At 46.7% G+C, this 17172-nt stretch overlaps 1 protein-coding gene across 1 annotated transcript in view; it reads right to left on the bottom strand.

Moving 5' to 3' along the window:
* Positions 1-17172, bottom strand: part of PTPRG (protein tyrosine phosphatase receptor type G) — a 687996-nt gene that overhangs the window by 122686 nt on the left and 548138 nt on the right. The window contains exons 14-16 of the mRNA XM_075321067.1: positions 13354-13510; positions 9485-9600; positions 5671-5741 (exon numbers count right to left, since the gene is read on the bottom strand). Coding sequence (XP_075177182.1) covers positions 5671-5741; positions 9485-9600; positions 13354-13510 — 344 coding nt within the window. The remainder of the gene's footprint in view (positions 1-5670; positions 5742-9484; positions 9601-13353; positions 13511-17172) is intronic.

Raw genomic sequence — 17172 nt, 5'->3', positions numbered from 1 at the left:
CAAAAAAACTACACTTTTTTCATCATTTTCCGCTCATCACGAGTTTTGAGTACCAAGCACCCACGTATGGTAGTAACAACAACAACAAAAAATTCATTATGCACTCATTTTTGGGTCAGGAACATAAAAAGTAATACAAAATATTATTACTGTTTCTCCCTCAGTATTACATCGTGAATACACGCCTAACCAACAATATTCAAACCAAAAAAATTGAGTAGCACATCCATTAAAATAACATTTATTGAAAAAAACTATTTAAAATTCACATATATTAAGTAACAGTACATTGGTCAAAATACAAAACACCCACACAGTGGAATATATCAATACTGGAATATCAGCTTACCCATATTGGATAGAGAAGACCTCCCAGGGAGCCCCAGCAGCCCCGACGTGCGTTTCGCCTATAGTGGCTTTCTCAAGGGACTGTGCCTCAATAGGCGAAATGTGCGTCGGGGCTGCCTCTCAGATCTTCTCTATTCAACATTGGTAAGCTGATATTGCAGTATTGATATATTCCACTGTGTGGGTAGATCCATTATGGCTAACGCAGCGGTGATAGGATACATATACTCACTATCTCATCCCACCCTAAGATTGATTGTATTATAGTCAGCTTGTAACCCTTTGAATATAGTTCGACCATCTTGGAGTTCCTTCCCCTATTACTGGGATTTATGTCTAGAACTTTTCTCCTTATATTTTGACCACTGTACTGTTACTTGATATATGTGAATTTTAAATAATTTTCAATAAATGTTATATTTTAGTGGATGTGTTACTCCATTTTTTTTTTTTGACCCGCGCATGGAAGTGCCCGCTCATCATTAGCACTTAAGATGACCAAACATTCGAAAACAGTTGTCCGATCCTTCTCTCCCTGAAATCATCCATTGGAGGAGAGTCAGGAGGCCCCTCCATACACAGTAGATGACCAGCTAGTCACATACACATCAGATGGTTGGCCATTCCCTCCTAAAATGATCAGGTTTAGCCAACTTATCCACCGTGTATAGAAACCAGTCCTTAAAGGGGCTATTGATAGAGAAGATACCTCCTATCCATTATAAAGGCAATTACAAAAATTCATGGGGCTCGAACTTGCTCACCAGTCAACAGAATGGGACACTTTAATCCTCTGCTTAGCTTTTTTTCAGCAGTTCCATAGAGAATTAATGGGACGGAGGTCAAGCGGGTATACTGGGGGGTTTTGGGGATAAAAACCTCCAATTCTGATAACCAGTAGGGAGTCACAATAGTTAGTCCCGCCAATCTATAAGCCATATCACCTATCCATCAGATAAGTGACAATGTCTGTTCGCCAGACAATAAAAGCCCCTATACACAGACTATCGGTGGGCTTTGCCAGCTTTATCGACTGGATCGGCCATCTCACCCCTAACAGATGAGGTCGGTGCAGAGAAGGATCCAACTTGATGGATTTCCATTGGCCAGACTTCTTGTTCTTTGGGTGATAAGCGGCCACCAGGGGAGCTTGGCAGTGGCTCTCTCAGAGGACACAAGGGCACTTGGTCAAGCTGAGCAGTCCCTGTGGGAGTTGGGAGCTGTGCAACCATCACCTATCTAATGTGAATGAGGTCTTTAAGGTTATTCACTCCAACAACAAACCATATTTCGTAGAGAACTATGCAAGGAATGATACATTTCTCTACAGGACTGGTTCTAAATGGTTTGTCCCAGGTTCTAAATCAGTGTTCCTCAACTCCAGACCCCAAGACCCACCAACAATTCATGTTTTCAGAATTTCCTTAGTAATACACAGATGATAAATTTTATCACTTGCTTCTATAGGTATAAATTCCATCACCTGTGCATTGCAAAGGAAATCCTGAAAACATGCACTGTTGGTGGGTCTTGAGGACTGGAGTTGAGGAACACTGTTCTAAATCAATGACTTTTCACTTCCAAAAACAGCGCCACACATGTCCACTGGTTGTGTGCAGTATTGCATCTTACCCATTCATTTCAATGCAGCGGAACTGCAATTCCACACACAACGAAAGACAGAAGTGGTGCAGTTTCTGGATGAATGTGTAGCACCTGCTCTTTGGTGGGAGAGCCGTTCTCCTCACCTGCCCAGTGGGCCCATGCAACCCGTTCCTGCGACAGCCTCCTTCTGCTTCCAGGCCACACACAGGCCTTCTGGAAGTGCCCAAAGGGTGTGCATGTTGCCAAGCCCCCTTTCTTAAAGGGTCGACGTCCTATTACCTGAAAGTGACTCTTGAGATCAGCAATCACTCTTAAGGTATTTAAGGCACTCTCCCCTTAAGGGGATGTGCCTGATGAACGTTGCCTATCCATAGTGCTTTGCTACTTCTCAGGTCCCGTACCAGTTACTGTGTCTAGTCCTGCGTCTCGTGACCTACTACCAGTTACCTGTACCCACTTATCTGTTTCTCTTCCTAGAGCCTGCTGCTACCACCACTTTTGTGCTGCCATGTCAGAGTTTCAACCTCCTTGTTGTCACATCTGAGTCACCAACTCCATACTGCCACGTCTGAGTTACCACCTCCGTGCCAATATATTTGAGCACATCCTTACTGGACTTCAGAGACTCTCCTGTCCGTAACAGCCGATACCACTGGTCCGGGCAGTTGAGCAAATAGGCCGCCTGGGGCTGTTCCTGAGTCTCCCTATATAGGGGTTAGCTCCAGGTTACCTCCAGGGGAGTCCGGTCCATTGGGTCCACTCCCAGACGCTCGCCAACTCTTGGCAACCATATCAGAATGCAGTAGTGTTCTATTCTGTTTTAAATACTGCACAACCCCTTTAACAAAGCAGAAACCAAAAAAAATAAAAAAAATCAATGACCGAAAATGTAGTGTGACGCCCTGGCCTATCAGGTCATCACAGGGTATTGTGCAATCTGCCCTTCTGCACAGTATCCACTCCTCCTTGCTTACGGATCCTGGTCCTTTGGTGTTGCTAACAGCTTAGCGAGTCAAATTCCTTGGAACACTTTACACCGAACCCACCAGACACACCATTAGGGGGCCTGAAGAGAATAGGGCCACCCATATGGGCGGTTGATAGGGAGAAGTGAGAAAGTGATAAGAGAAGTGAAACAGGAGTGAAAGGAGTAGGAGGTGAAAGTGACTCTCCGAGAGGTCCGGAGCAGGGCTCCTGGAGTTTACTAGGTGGCAGACGTTGGTCTGGGCCTGGTAGGAGCTGGAACCCCGGTCGCAGGGGATCGCGTCAAGGGGCACGGACTGCCGAGGAGGGCAGCTGGCGGCCTTGAGCCATCACCGAGCAGGGGCCAGGGCACGATGGGGTACGTGGATCCTAGGCCGGGAAGTAGCTTCACGCGTCCCGGTAATTTACCCGACAGGGGTGAAGACTTCAAGATTCATCCCTAACCCGTTCCAAAATCTGGGTAATAGCGCACCGATGGGATAGGACTTTCCTAAATACAGTCCAAAGAAATCATACGCGTGAACCCTGAGAGCAAGCTCACTCAGTTAGCCATACGGGTGAGCGGAATCCGAAAAGTTTTAAGCTTAAGGGTCCAACTAGTGAGAAGGTGCCTCGGAAAAGGCCACAGGCTAACAGTAACACCAAGGGCACGTATCCCAGCGTGCTCCCTCCAGGCTGCAGTGATGCTCAGAATTCTGGTTTACAAGCTGCCGGTGTCATTATTCCAGGACTGAGTGAGTACGCTGAAAAGCCCCTTTTCCTCCACCCAACGGCAACCCCAAAGGCCAACACCCAATGGGCCCCGTGGCCCAAACCCCCTACCCACGGAGGGGTTAAACATCCTGCTGCTACACCATCGCCACCGAGCTCCCGAACAGCAGCGGTGGTCTCCCACATTACCACACACCGTGGGTGGCGTCACAAACTTTCCATCCCCCTGTAAATACCCCCCTTTTTCTGAGTGGCCGCAAGACCACCGGGTCCCCTCGAGCCACCGCGGATCCGAATCTGAGCAGCCCGGCTGCTGGTGTCGCGGGCGGGGAGGAGGGTGTCAGCACACCGCGCTCGCCCCTTCTGCTCGGGTCCGGCGGCTGCCGCTGCTCAGTGGTGGCTCGAGCTGTGGGCCGGATCCCGGGGGTTCTCGAGCGGCGCTCCTCGCCCGTGAGTGAAAGGGGGGATTTGGGGTGTTGGGATATTGTCCGTGATGCCACCCATGATTTGTAGCACCACCGCTGCTCAATACGGGGATCCCGGGGATGGTGAAGTAGAGCAGCTAGGTGTTGTGTTGCCCCTCCGTGGGTAGGGGTTAGTGATCCCGGGGCCCGGTGATGAGATGTAGGATGCAGGGCCTGGTGGGCGCAGGGACGCGGGGGCAGCGCTGTGCCTTGCGGCACTGTGGTACTCACTCAGCCTGAGACGTAGACACAGTTTTTACGGTAAACCAAACGGCTGGTAAGACGGTCCCACGGACGGCTGCTTTCGCTTCCCCGGTAGGTGACGGTGATGTCCCTCTTCCTTGCACCTGTTTGCACTGTTGGTTGCGATGGGTCCCCACCGGTAACCCGCTCCCCGGCTTCAAGCGGGGCCGGAGGAGCACTACACTTTGCCCGCAGGCGCTGGCCCTCAGAGACTGGTGCCCTGGCGGTGGCGGTGTCTCTGTTGTACGGGTTGGGCTGTTGCCTTCAATCGGGACTTGGTTGTTGGGGGATCTGCGTCCCCTTCACTGACGGATTCGGCAAATTTGGCGACTCCTAGCCTTGCCGGGGTCCGAGAGGCCCCTGCCCTGGTGCTGACTGTTCCTTGTACACTGCTCCAGACCGCCGGGCACACAGCCTACGGGGTCCTTCCAGGAACTTCCGAACTGTCCCCCTCCAGACAGTCACCGCCGTCGCTGACCTTGCTGGCTTGCCCTGCACACAGCCGGACCTTCAGGCTTTCCTCTCCCTGTCACCACTCTTGCTTTCCTCCTTTACTACTTTTCTTCTTCACTTTCACTTAGTTGTTTACTCCTTTCTAGCCCTCAGCTAGACTTTACTCTTGCCCTGCCTGGGCTAATCTGCCTGGTACTTCCTGCCTCCAGAGCTGTGATCTCCTCGGTGGGCGGAGCCAACCGCCTGGCCCACCCCCTGGTGTGAATCATCAGCCTCTGGAGGAAGGCAACAAGGATTTGTGGTTCAGCTTAGGTGTGCCTACCTGGGATGTGGGGTGTGGTGGTGTGTGACCTGTGTCCCCTGGCTTGCCCAGGGCGACACACTGGCACGGAGGCGGCACAGTCAGTAGCAGGAGCTAGAAATGGCTAGCCATGTCTAGTTGCCTTAGTACAGAGACATTCTGTACGGAGTTACTGTGGCATGCAACATTTCCAAGTGAGGCCTTCAATGATGCAAAACACAAGTCTGAACAGGAACCACCGGGACGCGACATCATCCCCCGGCCAAATATTCCCCAGAACTAATCCAGCATTGTAGTTTAAAATGAATAATCACCCTGCGCTGAAAGTTTCACATATAAGAATATCCAACTCGCGTGCAGGAATACTAAAAGGTTTCAATGGTCTCTCAATGAGGAATGAACGACAGAAGCGATTACAGAAATGCTTGCACCAATAAATCTCAGCCAGACGTTTAATGTGATGTGAAAGGCTCCTGAAGCCTACGAGATTCAGCCTTAAAAATGCATAATGCATCAAAATGGGAACCTTGAATTAAAAAACCGCCGCAGCGTCCAATTTACGCTTCTCCTTACGTGTCGACATTATCTGACCTTTATGATTTTTCTTTTGAATTAACCATTTTGGGTTTAGTCTACAAAAAGTTAAAAAAAAAAAAAGGTAAAAAAAAAAGGGAAAAAAAGGGCTTTGTTTTATTACTGGAAGCTCGGAATATAAAGCTGTACAGTGTAAATAGCCTGTTACCTCGCAGATAGAGCCAGCAGTCAAGCAAGTCAAATTTATAAGAGGTAGCTTGGGATCAGAGCTTCAATTTAACTTGCACCCGATAGCAATGACGGATTTGTAGCATAGCTTCTCCAAAATAAATAAAGACTGCAGGTTGTGGATAGAGGTGAACAGTGCACACATCAAATGCCTCCGACACAGTATCGAAACGGATATAAAAAATGCACAACACAAACCCTTCTGAATCGCATGTAAATATTTGTAGAGGGAAGTGAGGGCGAGAGGGAACGCGGGATTTAACTCTATGCTTTGTATGTGTATTCGAAAACAGTAGAGATGCATAGTAGTATTGTCGCGCCCAGGGAAGGGGGTACTCGGTCCCAGGCGGATGCAAATGGGAAGGTCACTCTGGTGGCCGTTGCCCGTCCTGTGCCCTGGGGCTTCTTTTGTAAAAGGGGGTATTTACAGTAGGGGTGAAAGTTCGTGTACGTTTCGCCACACGCAGGTTGCGGTTAAAGGTGTAGAACCGCCGCTGCTGAATGTGGGTACTCCCAGAGCTGGTGGTGGTTGCAGCAATGATGTTAGGCCCTCCGTAGGTAGGGCCGTGCCTGGGAGTTGTGAGGGGCAATAACGGAGACCACACCAGGTTGTCTTGAACAGTCTCTACTCATTCAGACCCTTGGATTACTGGTTCAGGTCCCATGGAGTATCAGTGCCAATGTAGTGACCCAGGTTGCTCTGTCCCCGGCACTCTCTGGTGGTTGGGTCCCCATAGCGTGGAGCGTTTGGGGCCCGACTGTCCCTTTCGGGGTACAGTCTCCTTCTCCGTACGGTGGGCAGTGCGGACCCTGTGGGGAGGTAAGTGTCCGAACCCCGATCCTAGTTTACTGCTGATGCCCCTGGATTATTTGGTTCGGTGAAGCCCATGAAGGTGTCCTCACTGTGCAGGTGATTATCAAGCCATGTAAAACTGGTGCCTGATCTAGGGCCATGTGCCCCGTGCGTGTTCCGGTCCCAGCGGTATCTATCTGTACCTGCCCTGGCGACCTCTCTCCCATGCCCCCGGGTCACCGTTGCACGGACCCAGCTCAGGCACGTCCGCACACCTCTCTGTGTGCCACACTTCTCTCTACTGACTGACCCCTCCCACCAGGTTGGCTAATCCCGGGACTCATTTCTACCATAGGCGAACATCCCCTTATATGGTTAACCCTCTATGCCTGGTGTGGAGTGGAAAACTAGGATATTGGTTGTGCTTTGGTGGTATCAGCACTGATACTCCAGGTCCCAGGGGGTAGATCCTGCATCCCAATGAGGATGCAGTTCCTTGTAGTGCCCCGAGTGACTCAGGGGCGCTACAGAATCAACTGCTTGAGCTTGGTGTTTGAGCTCGGAAAGTGACAACTATTGTTTTTCTGAGCCAAAAACATGCCCAGGGCAGTTGTCATTTCCCCCCTCACCCAAATCGAACGGCATAAAGTGCTTTATCCAGCAGAGGGTAACAGATAAACTCCCACCACCCCCCATACACTTTAGATAGCTGTTGGCCAAATGATGGTGCAGACGATTGTTCGTCAAGCAGTTGTTTTGCCCAACTCTTTGTTGAGTGTTCCTGCGCTATAGTTTTTAGAGAGCTGCTGCTTAACATCTGTGATGACCGCTCAAAAGGATTGTCATTCTGAAGTCCGACATGCCGGATCCTCATCTTCCTTATCCTCTGTTGGAGTAGATATGAGGCCCATATGCAAACTAGACTGTTGATACGGTCGTGTCCAGCTGACATTAGTCGAATGTTTTTGGGAGCCTTTGTGAGGGCAAGAAGGAACATGGGATTTAACTCTATGCCTTGTACATATATATGAAAACAGAGATGCATAGTAAAATCAACTACTTGAGCTTGGTGTTTGAGCTCAGAAATTGACAGCTATTTTTTTCTCTTCTGAGCCAAAAACATTCCCAGGGCAGTTATATAGTTACATAGGTTGAAAAATGACCTAGGTCCATCTAGTTCAACCTTCAGTTATCATTTTCCCCTCCTGCATAGAGTGCTTTATCCAGCACAAGGTAACAGATACACCCCCCCATACACTTTAGATAGCTGTTGGCCAAATGATGGTGTAGACAATTGTTCATCAAGCAGCTGCCCACCTCTTTGCTCTTGCTTTTAGAGAACTGCTGCTAAACATCTCTGATAGTGGCTCAAAAGGATTGGCATTCTGAAGTTGGATATGCCGGATCCTTACCTTCCTTAACATCATCTGTTGGGGTAGAGATGGGGCCACCCATGCATATTAGACTTAATACGGTCATCTTCGGCTGACATTAGTCGAATGTTTTTGGGGAGCCTTAAAGGCAAAACTCCTCGGATAAAGAAAAAAAAGATGCCAAATTTGTCAACTATTCTGTTCTGCTCTCTTGACTAGAGATGAGCAGACCCGTGGAAGTTTGGTTTGGCAGGGGTGCAGCTAGACTTTTGAAAAAGTTCGGCTTGGGACCCAGACTTAAAGGGAACCTGTCATCAGACATTTTGCACTAAACCTAAAGATTCCCCCTCTGCAGCTCCTGGGCTGCATTCTAGCAATGTTCCTGTTGTTTATGTGCCCCCTTTCTGACCAAAATAAAGACTTTGTAAAGTGGTACCTTTTTGTATTCAGATCTTGATAATGGTACACGGGGGCGGGCTCTCTGGTGGCCGTTAGTCTGCCTCCTGTCGATTTAGGCCGCCCCCCATCGCGCAATTTCAAAGAGGTGACGTGAGGTAAGCTGGTCAGCGCTTGCGCAGAACGGTGGTGGCGGCGGTGAAAGCGTGAGCACGCGATTATGGGCAGGTACTTGCTGATGAAAAGCACAGCGCTGCCCATAATCTCGCGCATGCGCCGTGCCACTCTCGCGGGACTGTGCAATGTGCACAGTGTGACCGCTGGTGACGTGTTGCGCACGCGTGAGATTATGGGCGGCGCTGTGCTTTTCATCAGCAAGAACCCGCCCATAATCGCGTGCTCGCGCTTTCACCGCCACCTCCACCACCGTTCTACGCAAGCACTGGCCAGCTTACCTCACAAGTCACCTCTTTGAAATTGCGTGATGGGGGACGGCCTAAAGCGACAGGAGGCAGACTAATGGCCACCAGAGAGCCCGCCCCCGTGTACCATTATCAAGATCTGAATACAAAAAGGTACCACTTTATAAAGTCTTTATTTTGGTCAGAAAGGGGGCACAAGAACAACAGGAACCTTTCTAGAATGCAGCCCAGGAGCTGCAGAGGGGGGATCTTTTAGGTTTAGTGCAAAATTTCTGATGACAGGTTCCCTTTAATCTGAACCCTCATGTAAGTCACTAATTGGGCAGTTCGGGTCTCCACCCACGTACAGCCAGCCATAAACAGGTCACTTCCGGGTGCTCTTTTTCCATTTTTTCTTTTTGGTGCACACTACCTTCCAGTCATGCCGCTACCCCCCAAAGTGAGCCGATCAAACACTGCCAGTGTTTTGCACGGGGCTAAGCACCGAGTGTAACTAAGCACAGCAACGCTCACGCAAGTGCTTTGCATGCGTAGAACACGCGAAAGACAAACTCGAACTCTGTTTTTTTAGTAAACTCTGTGTTTGGTACAAACACTGAACACCAAACCTCGGCTTCGATCAGCTGTACTCTTGACCATAAAGCTGGCTAAACACATGAGAACTTGGTCTGTCTACGCTTTTGTGTATTTTCAATAGGACGAGAGTAGAAAGCAGCTGCAAGACCCCACTGGAATCAGCTGGATTCTGAGACCAAAATATTCACGCGTTGAAATTACAACTTCTCAATCCTTTTTTCTTCCCAAAATCATCTGTAAAGAACAGCTTGGGAGGTGCTCAGACAGCAGACGGAAAGACAGTTTTGCCAAAATCAGTGTTTTGGGCCAACTTTCATTGCCGTTAGGGGGGTGCGGAGTAGAAGCTGTACCCAATCCTTGGTGCCCATGGAGGCCCAAAGACCACCCTGAAACAGAAGACCGCAATATGATAAATTGAGGAGGGTTACAGTTTTATATTCTAGGCCAACAGCTTACAGTTACACCCTTAGTCCCGAACTAAAGTTGCAATGTCTACTTTTCTCTTAAGCGTCCATGTGAAGTAGGACTAATATTGCAGCTGACAGCATGATCTCTAGCCAGATCCACTTATTATGTTTAGGGGTTATGCCACCAAATAGGTCATAAAAGCAACTCCTGTCCATAGTTACTGTACCAATATTTTAATACCCAAATTTGAGACATTTAAGCCCCAACCCTTGGAAAGCCCTTTTGGGGCAAGATTTTCACACATGATTTTGGAGGCTAAAATCAGAACTCTACACATGTGTGCTGGTCCATATTTCCAATTAGAGCCAATAGGAATCCTAAAGGGGAGGCCACACTCTCTATGATCCAGAACAAAAATCTACAGGGACCTAAGGGCCACATTGAAATAGGGGATGTCACATCTATAGTACACAAGGACCACTGCATTTAAGGTTACCAGTGCCGACCATATGACTTAAGAATGGACTAAATGCCCTATGCATATTAGATAGGCAACCATCATTTCGGCAGAACTGGCTGACTCAGTCTCGCCCCTGGCAAGTGATGTCAGGGGACACAAAAATTAGGCAGTCACCGTTCAAATACATGATCGTTTAGTGGAATCTGCAGCAGCTTTCTCTCCTCCCTCCATAGATAACTCATTGAAGCTTAGCCAAGCTGAGCACTCAAGTGTTAGGGGAAGTGGAGAAAGATGGCAGTCGGCCAAACAAGCATCCAGCCGATAGATATCTATGGCAAAATGCATTGCGCCAAGTTGTAAACGAATCCAACAGGAAAATAATTTCTCCAAACAACCAACAAGTAAAACGTTTGTGAGTCTAGTTACTCATTAAATCGTGAGTTGTACAATTTCTAGGTAAAGGAGCTCCTTGGTTAAGACTTGACTTGTCGTGGTTATGCCGAGCTCACAATCGCAGGGTTTACTTCAATTCAGTGTTCCTCCAAGATGTATCACTATTACAAATAGGTTCCAGACATGTTATCGGTCTTCCAAGTCACAGGCTCTTTAAAAATGTATATGCAGTGATAGAGAAGCTTAAATATTTATACAGTTTACAACTTGGCTGTCCTATCATCATCGGGAAGGCCAAATTTATTGCGTAGGGACTGGAGAATGCCACAACTTCCTCAAGCCTAGTAGTTGATCACTTTATGTAACTGTGGGTGTAAAGTAATTTGTACATCTATAGATATGATATCTACTACATGAACACTCTAAAATAATTAACCCACAAAAGTTTTGTGCTCTTCTCACCTTCACTTGGCAATTTTTGGTTCTTCCACAGAAATTAACAGAGTGCGCAATGGTCAAGTGTAAAGGCCCCGTTACACGCAACGACGGATCTAACGATATATCGCCGGGGTCATGCATTCCGTGACGCACATCCGGCATCGTTAGCGACGTTGTTGCGTGTGACAGCAAGGAACGACAGTTAACGATGGAAAGTACTCACCTTATCATCCATCGTTGACACGTCGTTCCTTTTCAAAAAAATCGTTGATTCTTGAGTATGCAGGTTGTTCGTCGCTCCCGAGGCAGCACATATCGCTACGTGTGACACCTCGGGAGCGACGTACTATAGCTTACCTGCGGCCGCCAGCAATGCGGAAGGAAGGGGGTGGGCGGGATGTTATGTCCTGCTCATCTCCGCCTCTCCGCTTCTATTGGGCGGCCGCTTAATGACACCGCTGTGACGCCGCATGGACCGCCTCCTTAGAAAGAAGGCGGTTCGCCAGACACCGCAATGTCGCTAGGCAGGTAAGTACGTGTGACGGCTCCTAACGATATTGTGCGCCACGGGCAGCGATTTGCCCGTGACGCACAAACGACAGGGGTGGGTGCTTTCACCAGCGATATCGCTGCACGTAACACCCCCTTTACAGGATGTCCACCAATGGGTAATATGAGAATAACTAAACTTTTCATTTTTATTTAATGATTGATATTTCAATATCTTATTTTGTCTCTTTCTCTACTTCCTATAAAGCAGTTTTAGCTGCCTAGCTCATGCTCCTTAAGATGCTATTTTCAATCTGTTTTAGGAGTTTTCCTTGCCTGAGTATGGAGAAGGGAATCCAAAGAAAAAGTGTTGTTCTCTCATTCTGAATAAAGATTCTTAAAGATCAACAGTTGATAACATGTTGTGAAGCCTAAACTAGGCAGTTACAACAGCCCTGCAGCATGGTATTTGGGAGAGAAGGAGGTAAAATGATGTAATGAAGTCTTACAGCAAAAAAAAAGAAAATCAACTTTTCAAAGGCAGATCAATAGTGATGAGCGAACACTACCATGCTGGGAACGAGCAATTGGATGCTCGGATGGGCGCAACTTGAGCCCCAATTATAATGGAAGTCAATGGGGAACTCGAGCATTTTTCTAGAAGATTTTCCCCTTTGACTTCCATTATATTCGGATACTCGAGTCACGCCCATCCAAGCAGCCGACTGCTCTGAATAAGCAATTCACCAAAGGAATAAGCGGGGCACTACTTCCACTGAGGACTAACCAGTTCAAACAATAGACAGCTGATCACAGGAGGCGCACGCGGCGCTTTTGATCTCTGCGATAGCAAGTGGAAACTTCCAGGAAGGACTATGTAGAGTTACAGCGACGGGGTGCTTATTCCAAAAGCATCAGAAGATGAAACTTCAATAATAAGAGAAAATGGAACCAGCACTCACCGATATTTGCTGTGTAGCACTCAGGTTTATTTCACAGTTGGAGGATACATGCTTCGGCGTTACAGGGAGGGAAATAGGATGGTCAGCACAAAATGACGACGACCGTTTCGACCCTAAGGGTGGGGCTTCGACGGGTCTTGCCAAGACCCGAGCATGGTAGTGCCCGCTCATCACTAGTTACAAATACTGAGCACCCGAGCACGGTAGTGCCCGCTCATCACTAGTTACTAGTACCGAGCATGGTAGTGCCCGCTCATCACTAGTTACGAGTACTGAGCACCTGAGTATGGTAGTGCCCACTCAACACTAGTTACGAGTACAGAGCACCTGAGCATGGTAGTGCCCGCTCATCACTAGTTACCAGTACTGAGCACCCGAGCATGGTAGTGCCTGTTCATCATTAATCAAACCTGAAAAACACAATAATAAAGTTTAGTTATTTTTTAAAAACTCCCTCCTATAAGCCTCAAGTTGAATTAACTGGGGCCTGATCTTGAGGGACCATGGTTTAAGTTCGTTTTCACGTCTTCTGTTGGGATTTTCAGTAAATACAGAATCTAGATGTAGCTGTGGTTGCAAAGTTCGAGGAACCATATTACAACACTATAGAATATAGTGAAAACTTTGAGCCTTTTCTTGGATCTTCAGGTTGAACCTTATTGGTTTGTCAGTGACTTCCTTTCAGAGACATTTGATCCTTTTATTGGAGATGGAGAACATTAAAAACGTCAACTACAGGTATCTGGCCATGGCCACAGCTACCATCACTTACGGATTTCTTCTCACCCTTTAGTAATTTATTTTTTTCATAAAAGTTATCAAAGACCGAGAATATAAGTAAATGTATTGACGAGACCCTGGAGTCTTTAAGATTAGCAGACGCCAGAAGTGCTCTTGGCATTGGAAATTTAACGCCGCTGCTATTCAACCTGTAATGAATGACGACGGAGAGCCAAGGTGCATACACAATTTATGTTCCAGAGTCTGGAAAGGGTCGGCGGAGCCAATGCTGCTTTAATAGAGGTCACAAGGGAGCCGGGGATTTAATTGTACACATAATGCAGTGTCTCTCAACTCCGGTATGAAATTGGACGTCTGTTTCTGGGTTTGATGTAGATGTTTTTCTTCTCCGCAGCTCATCAATTAGCAGCTTCGGGAGATGTTATCAGGGGCTGATAGAGAATTCATTCGGCACCGGCAGGTGACAAGGTAAAATCATACAGATCGCTACTGTAGTCCGAGGAATAATTAAAGTTACAAAGTCACTTTGCAAAAGTAAAATGCAATATAAAGAAAAACTCAAGTGTGATGGAACAAAAAAAAAAAAAAAAAAGGCTCGGATCAGAACCGATCCCCGTCAATATCCTCCGAAACGAACAGACTTAAATTCCTAGGATCTCTTACTATGGTGAGAGGGTATTAAACCCCTTCGCAACGCGGCCAAATTCCGGCTTTGCATTCTTGTTTTTCCTCCCCTTCACCCTCCGGTGATTTTCCATTTTTAGTTTTTCCTCCCCTTCACCATCCAGTAATTTTCCATTTTTAGTTTTTCCTCCCCTTCACCACCCGGTAATTTTCCATTTTTAGTTTTTCCTCCCCTTCACCACCCGGTAATTTTCCATTTTTCCATTCCTTCACTATCCGGTAATTTTCTATTTTTAATTTTCCTTCTTTTCACCGTCTGGTAATTTTCCATTTTTAGTTTTTCCTCGCCTTCACCATCCAGAAATTTTCCATTTTTAGTTTTTCCTCGCCTTCACCAGCCAGCAATTTTCCATTTTTCGTTTTTCCATTCCTTCACTATCTGGTAATTTTCCAATTTTATTTTGTCCTCGCCTTCACTATCCGGCAATTTTCCATTTTTCCTCCCTTTCACCATCCGGTAATTTCCATTTTTAGTTTTACCTCCCCTTCACCATCTGGTAATTTTCCATTTTTCGTTTTTCCATTTCTTCACTATCCGGTAGTTTTCCATTTTTCGTTTTACCTCCCCTTCACCATCCGGCGATTTTCCATTTTTCCTCCCCTTCACCCTCCAGTAATTTTCTATTTTTCGTTTTTCCTCCCCCTTCACCATCCGACGTTTTTCCATTTTTTGTTTTTGCTTTTCCTCCCCTTCTTCCGAGAGCCATAACTTTTTTATCTTCTGTCCACACACACATATGAGGGTTTGATTTTTGCAGGATGAGTTGTACTTTAGAATAGCATCACTCATTTTACCGTATAGTGTACTGGAAAGTGGAAAAAAAAATCCAAGTGCAGGGAAATTGTGAAAAAAAAAAAACAATTCCAATAATGTTTTTTGGGAACGGTTTTTATTGTGTACACCATGTGGTAAAAATGACCTGGCAGCAGGATTCTCCTCATCAGTACAATGGTGGAGATACAAACATCACCAGTTTTTTATTATATTATTTTAATCGTGAGAAAAATGTTGAATTTTTTTTTCTTTTTCTTTTTTTTTTTTTTTAATTTTGCCATCTTTTTCCTAAACTCATATTTTAAATCTTTACAGCAATGGTGATATGGCTTATTTTTTGCGGGATGATATATCATCATTATTCATGCCATTTCATGATAGATATTTAGGTTTGATCGCTAATGCTAGAGGCAAGTCCTGGTTGTTACACATAGCCATCACCTGCCGGGTATGGGATAAGCGCACCCAGTGACCCCGCTCCACACAGCCACTAACGACTTGCACCGTACATTTACACTACATGTGGCTGCTGCCGCCAGCGCCCAGTTCAGCAATATGTGCATCTGAGAGTGCACATTTAGGTGAAATGTATTGCAGTGCAGAGACCAGTCGGGTCCCTGCACAACAACACATGCCGCTGGCCAATCACAAGCTGCCAGTGACGTCATGCGTCGCTTGTGGCAGACTCAGTGATGTCAGCTGCCGGCCACAGAAGAGGATATTATATTGGTTTTTCAAAATAATAGGGAAATATTTGTAAATATGTGGTTCTTCTGTATATACACCCCCGTCTGCCGCGCCCTAGCCCATGGTTAGCATTATGGAAAATCCAACCCTAAAAAAAAAAAAAATGTATATCCCCCACTCAAAAGGGGACACTTAAACCTCATCTTTATCCAAACTGCCTGGCAATGCCCATTTTCATGCAAATTACATGCAAAAGCACTGCATGGATTGCAACCAGCTTTGTAGGTGAACCTGGATAAAAAATGAAATAGGTTATGCTCACAGCTTCCTTCCATGTTCAAAGGGAGTAAGAGGTGAAGGGGTTAACCACCGCGTTGCCATATGATGTATCAGACTGGAAACTTCTTTGGAAAATATAGTAATTTATTTCTACGCGTTTCGCAGCAAAAGCACCTTCTTCAGGATCCTGAAGGAGCTTTTGCTCTGAAACACAAAAATGAATCACTATACAGTGTGTCCACCCACATCCTGTCCACCGCCATTAACTTGAGAACGGCGGCAGCTATAGGCATAGAAGTGGTGTCTAGGTATAGTAAAGTAGCCATTTGCTACGTAATGAAACCACCTATAGCGCCACCTGGAAAACAACGGAGTTAGCATTTTTATCTCGAAAACGGAACAAGATAGAGGAAAAAAAGTGAATTACAAAGTTGTAGGGCATCATCAATTCAATACGAATCGACACCTTGCATACAGAAATGCTGTGATTAGAATGTGTAAAACTCACAAGGCTGCGGACGTGAAGCGATAGCTCATGGAGACCTTCCTACAAGTCATTGGGTATGGTGGCTGTGTGGAGTGGCCTCCACGCTCACCTGACCTGACCCCATTGGACTTCTTTCTGTGAGGTCACATCAAACAGCAGGTGTATGCGACCCCTCCACCAACATTGCAGGACCTACGACCACGTATCACAGATGCTTGTGCAAACGTGTCACCTACCATATTGTACAGCGTGCAGCAAGATACAGTATGCTGTGCAGAGCCCAGATGTGCATTGCAGCTGACGGGGGCCACTAATGAGTGCCATATGCGTGACCAGCATTCAATGTTTTGGGGGAGTCATGGGTTTCATATAACATTTCTGTATGCAAAATATCGATTCGTATTGAATTGATGATGCCCTAAAACTTTGTAATTCACTTTTTTCCTCTCTTGTTCCATTTTCGAGATAAAAATGCTAACTCCGTTGTTTTCCACCAGGTGGCGCTATAGGTGATTTCATTGCGTAGCGCATGGCTACTTTACTATACCTAGACACCACTTCTATGCCTATAGCTGCCGCCGCTCTCAAGTTAATGGCGGTGGACAGGATATGGGTGGACACACTGTATTTTCCAAAGGAGCTTCCAGTCTGATATGGCAGCGCAGTGGTTAACTCCTTTAACATTCAGCTACGGGGACTGCAGCAGCTGAGCATTCTCTCCTACATGCCTTTAAACTGGGTCTGACTGTCACAACAACACCAGGTGAGCAACCTCTTATCTCATCTCCCATCTAAATCTCCACCAGGGTAAGATCTGATTTGAACAATTTTTTGTCTCTCCAGCTTCTGCATTATAGAACTCCTTCCATTTGCACGGACCTCTGCACAGTTCAAAAAGCATGCCCACAACACGTCCCCATAGAAGACCATGCACATCA

Source organism: Anomaloglossus baeobatrachus, chromosome 8 (assembly GCF_048569485.1).
Source record: "Anomaloglossus baeobatrachus isolate aAnoBae1 chromosome 8, aAnoBae1.hap1, whole genome shotgun sequence".
Lineage (NCBI taxonomy): Eukaryota > Metazoa > Chordata > Amphibia > Anura > Aromobatidae > Anomaloglossus > Anomaloglossus baeobatrachus.
This window is presented reverse-complemented; position numbering and strand designations above follow the sequence as displayed.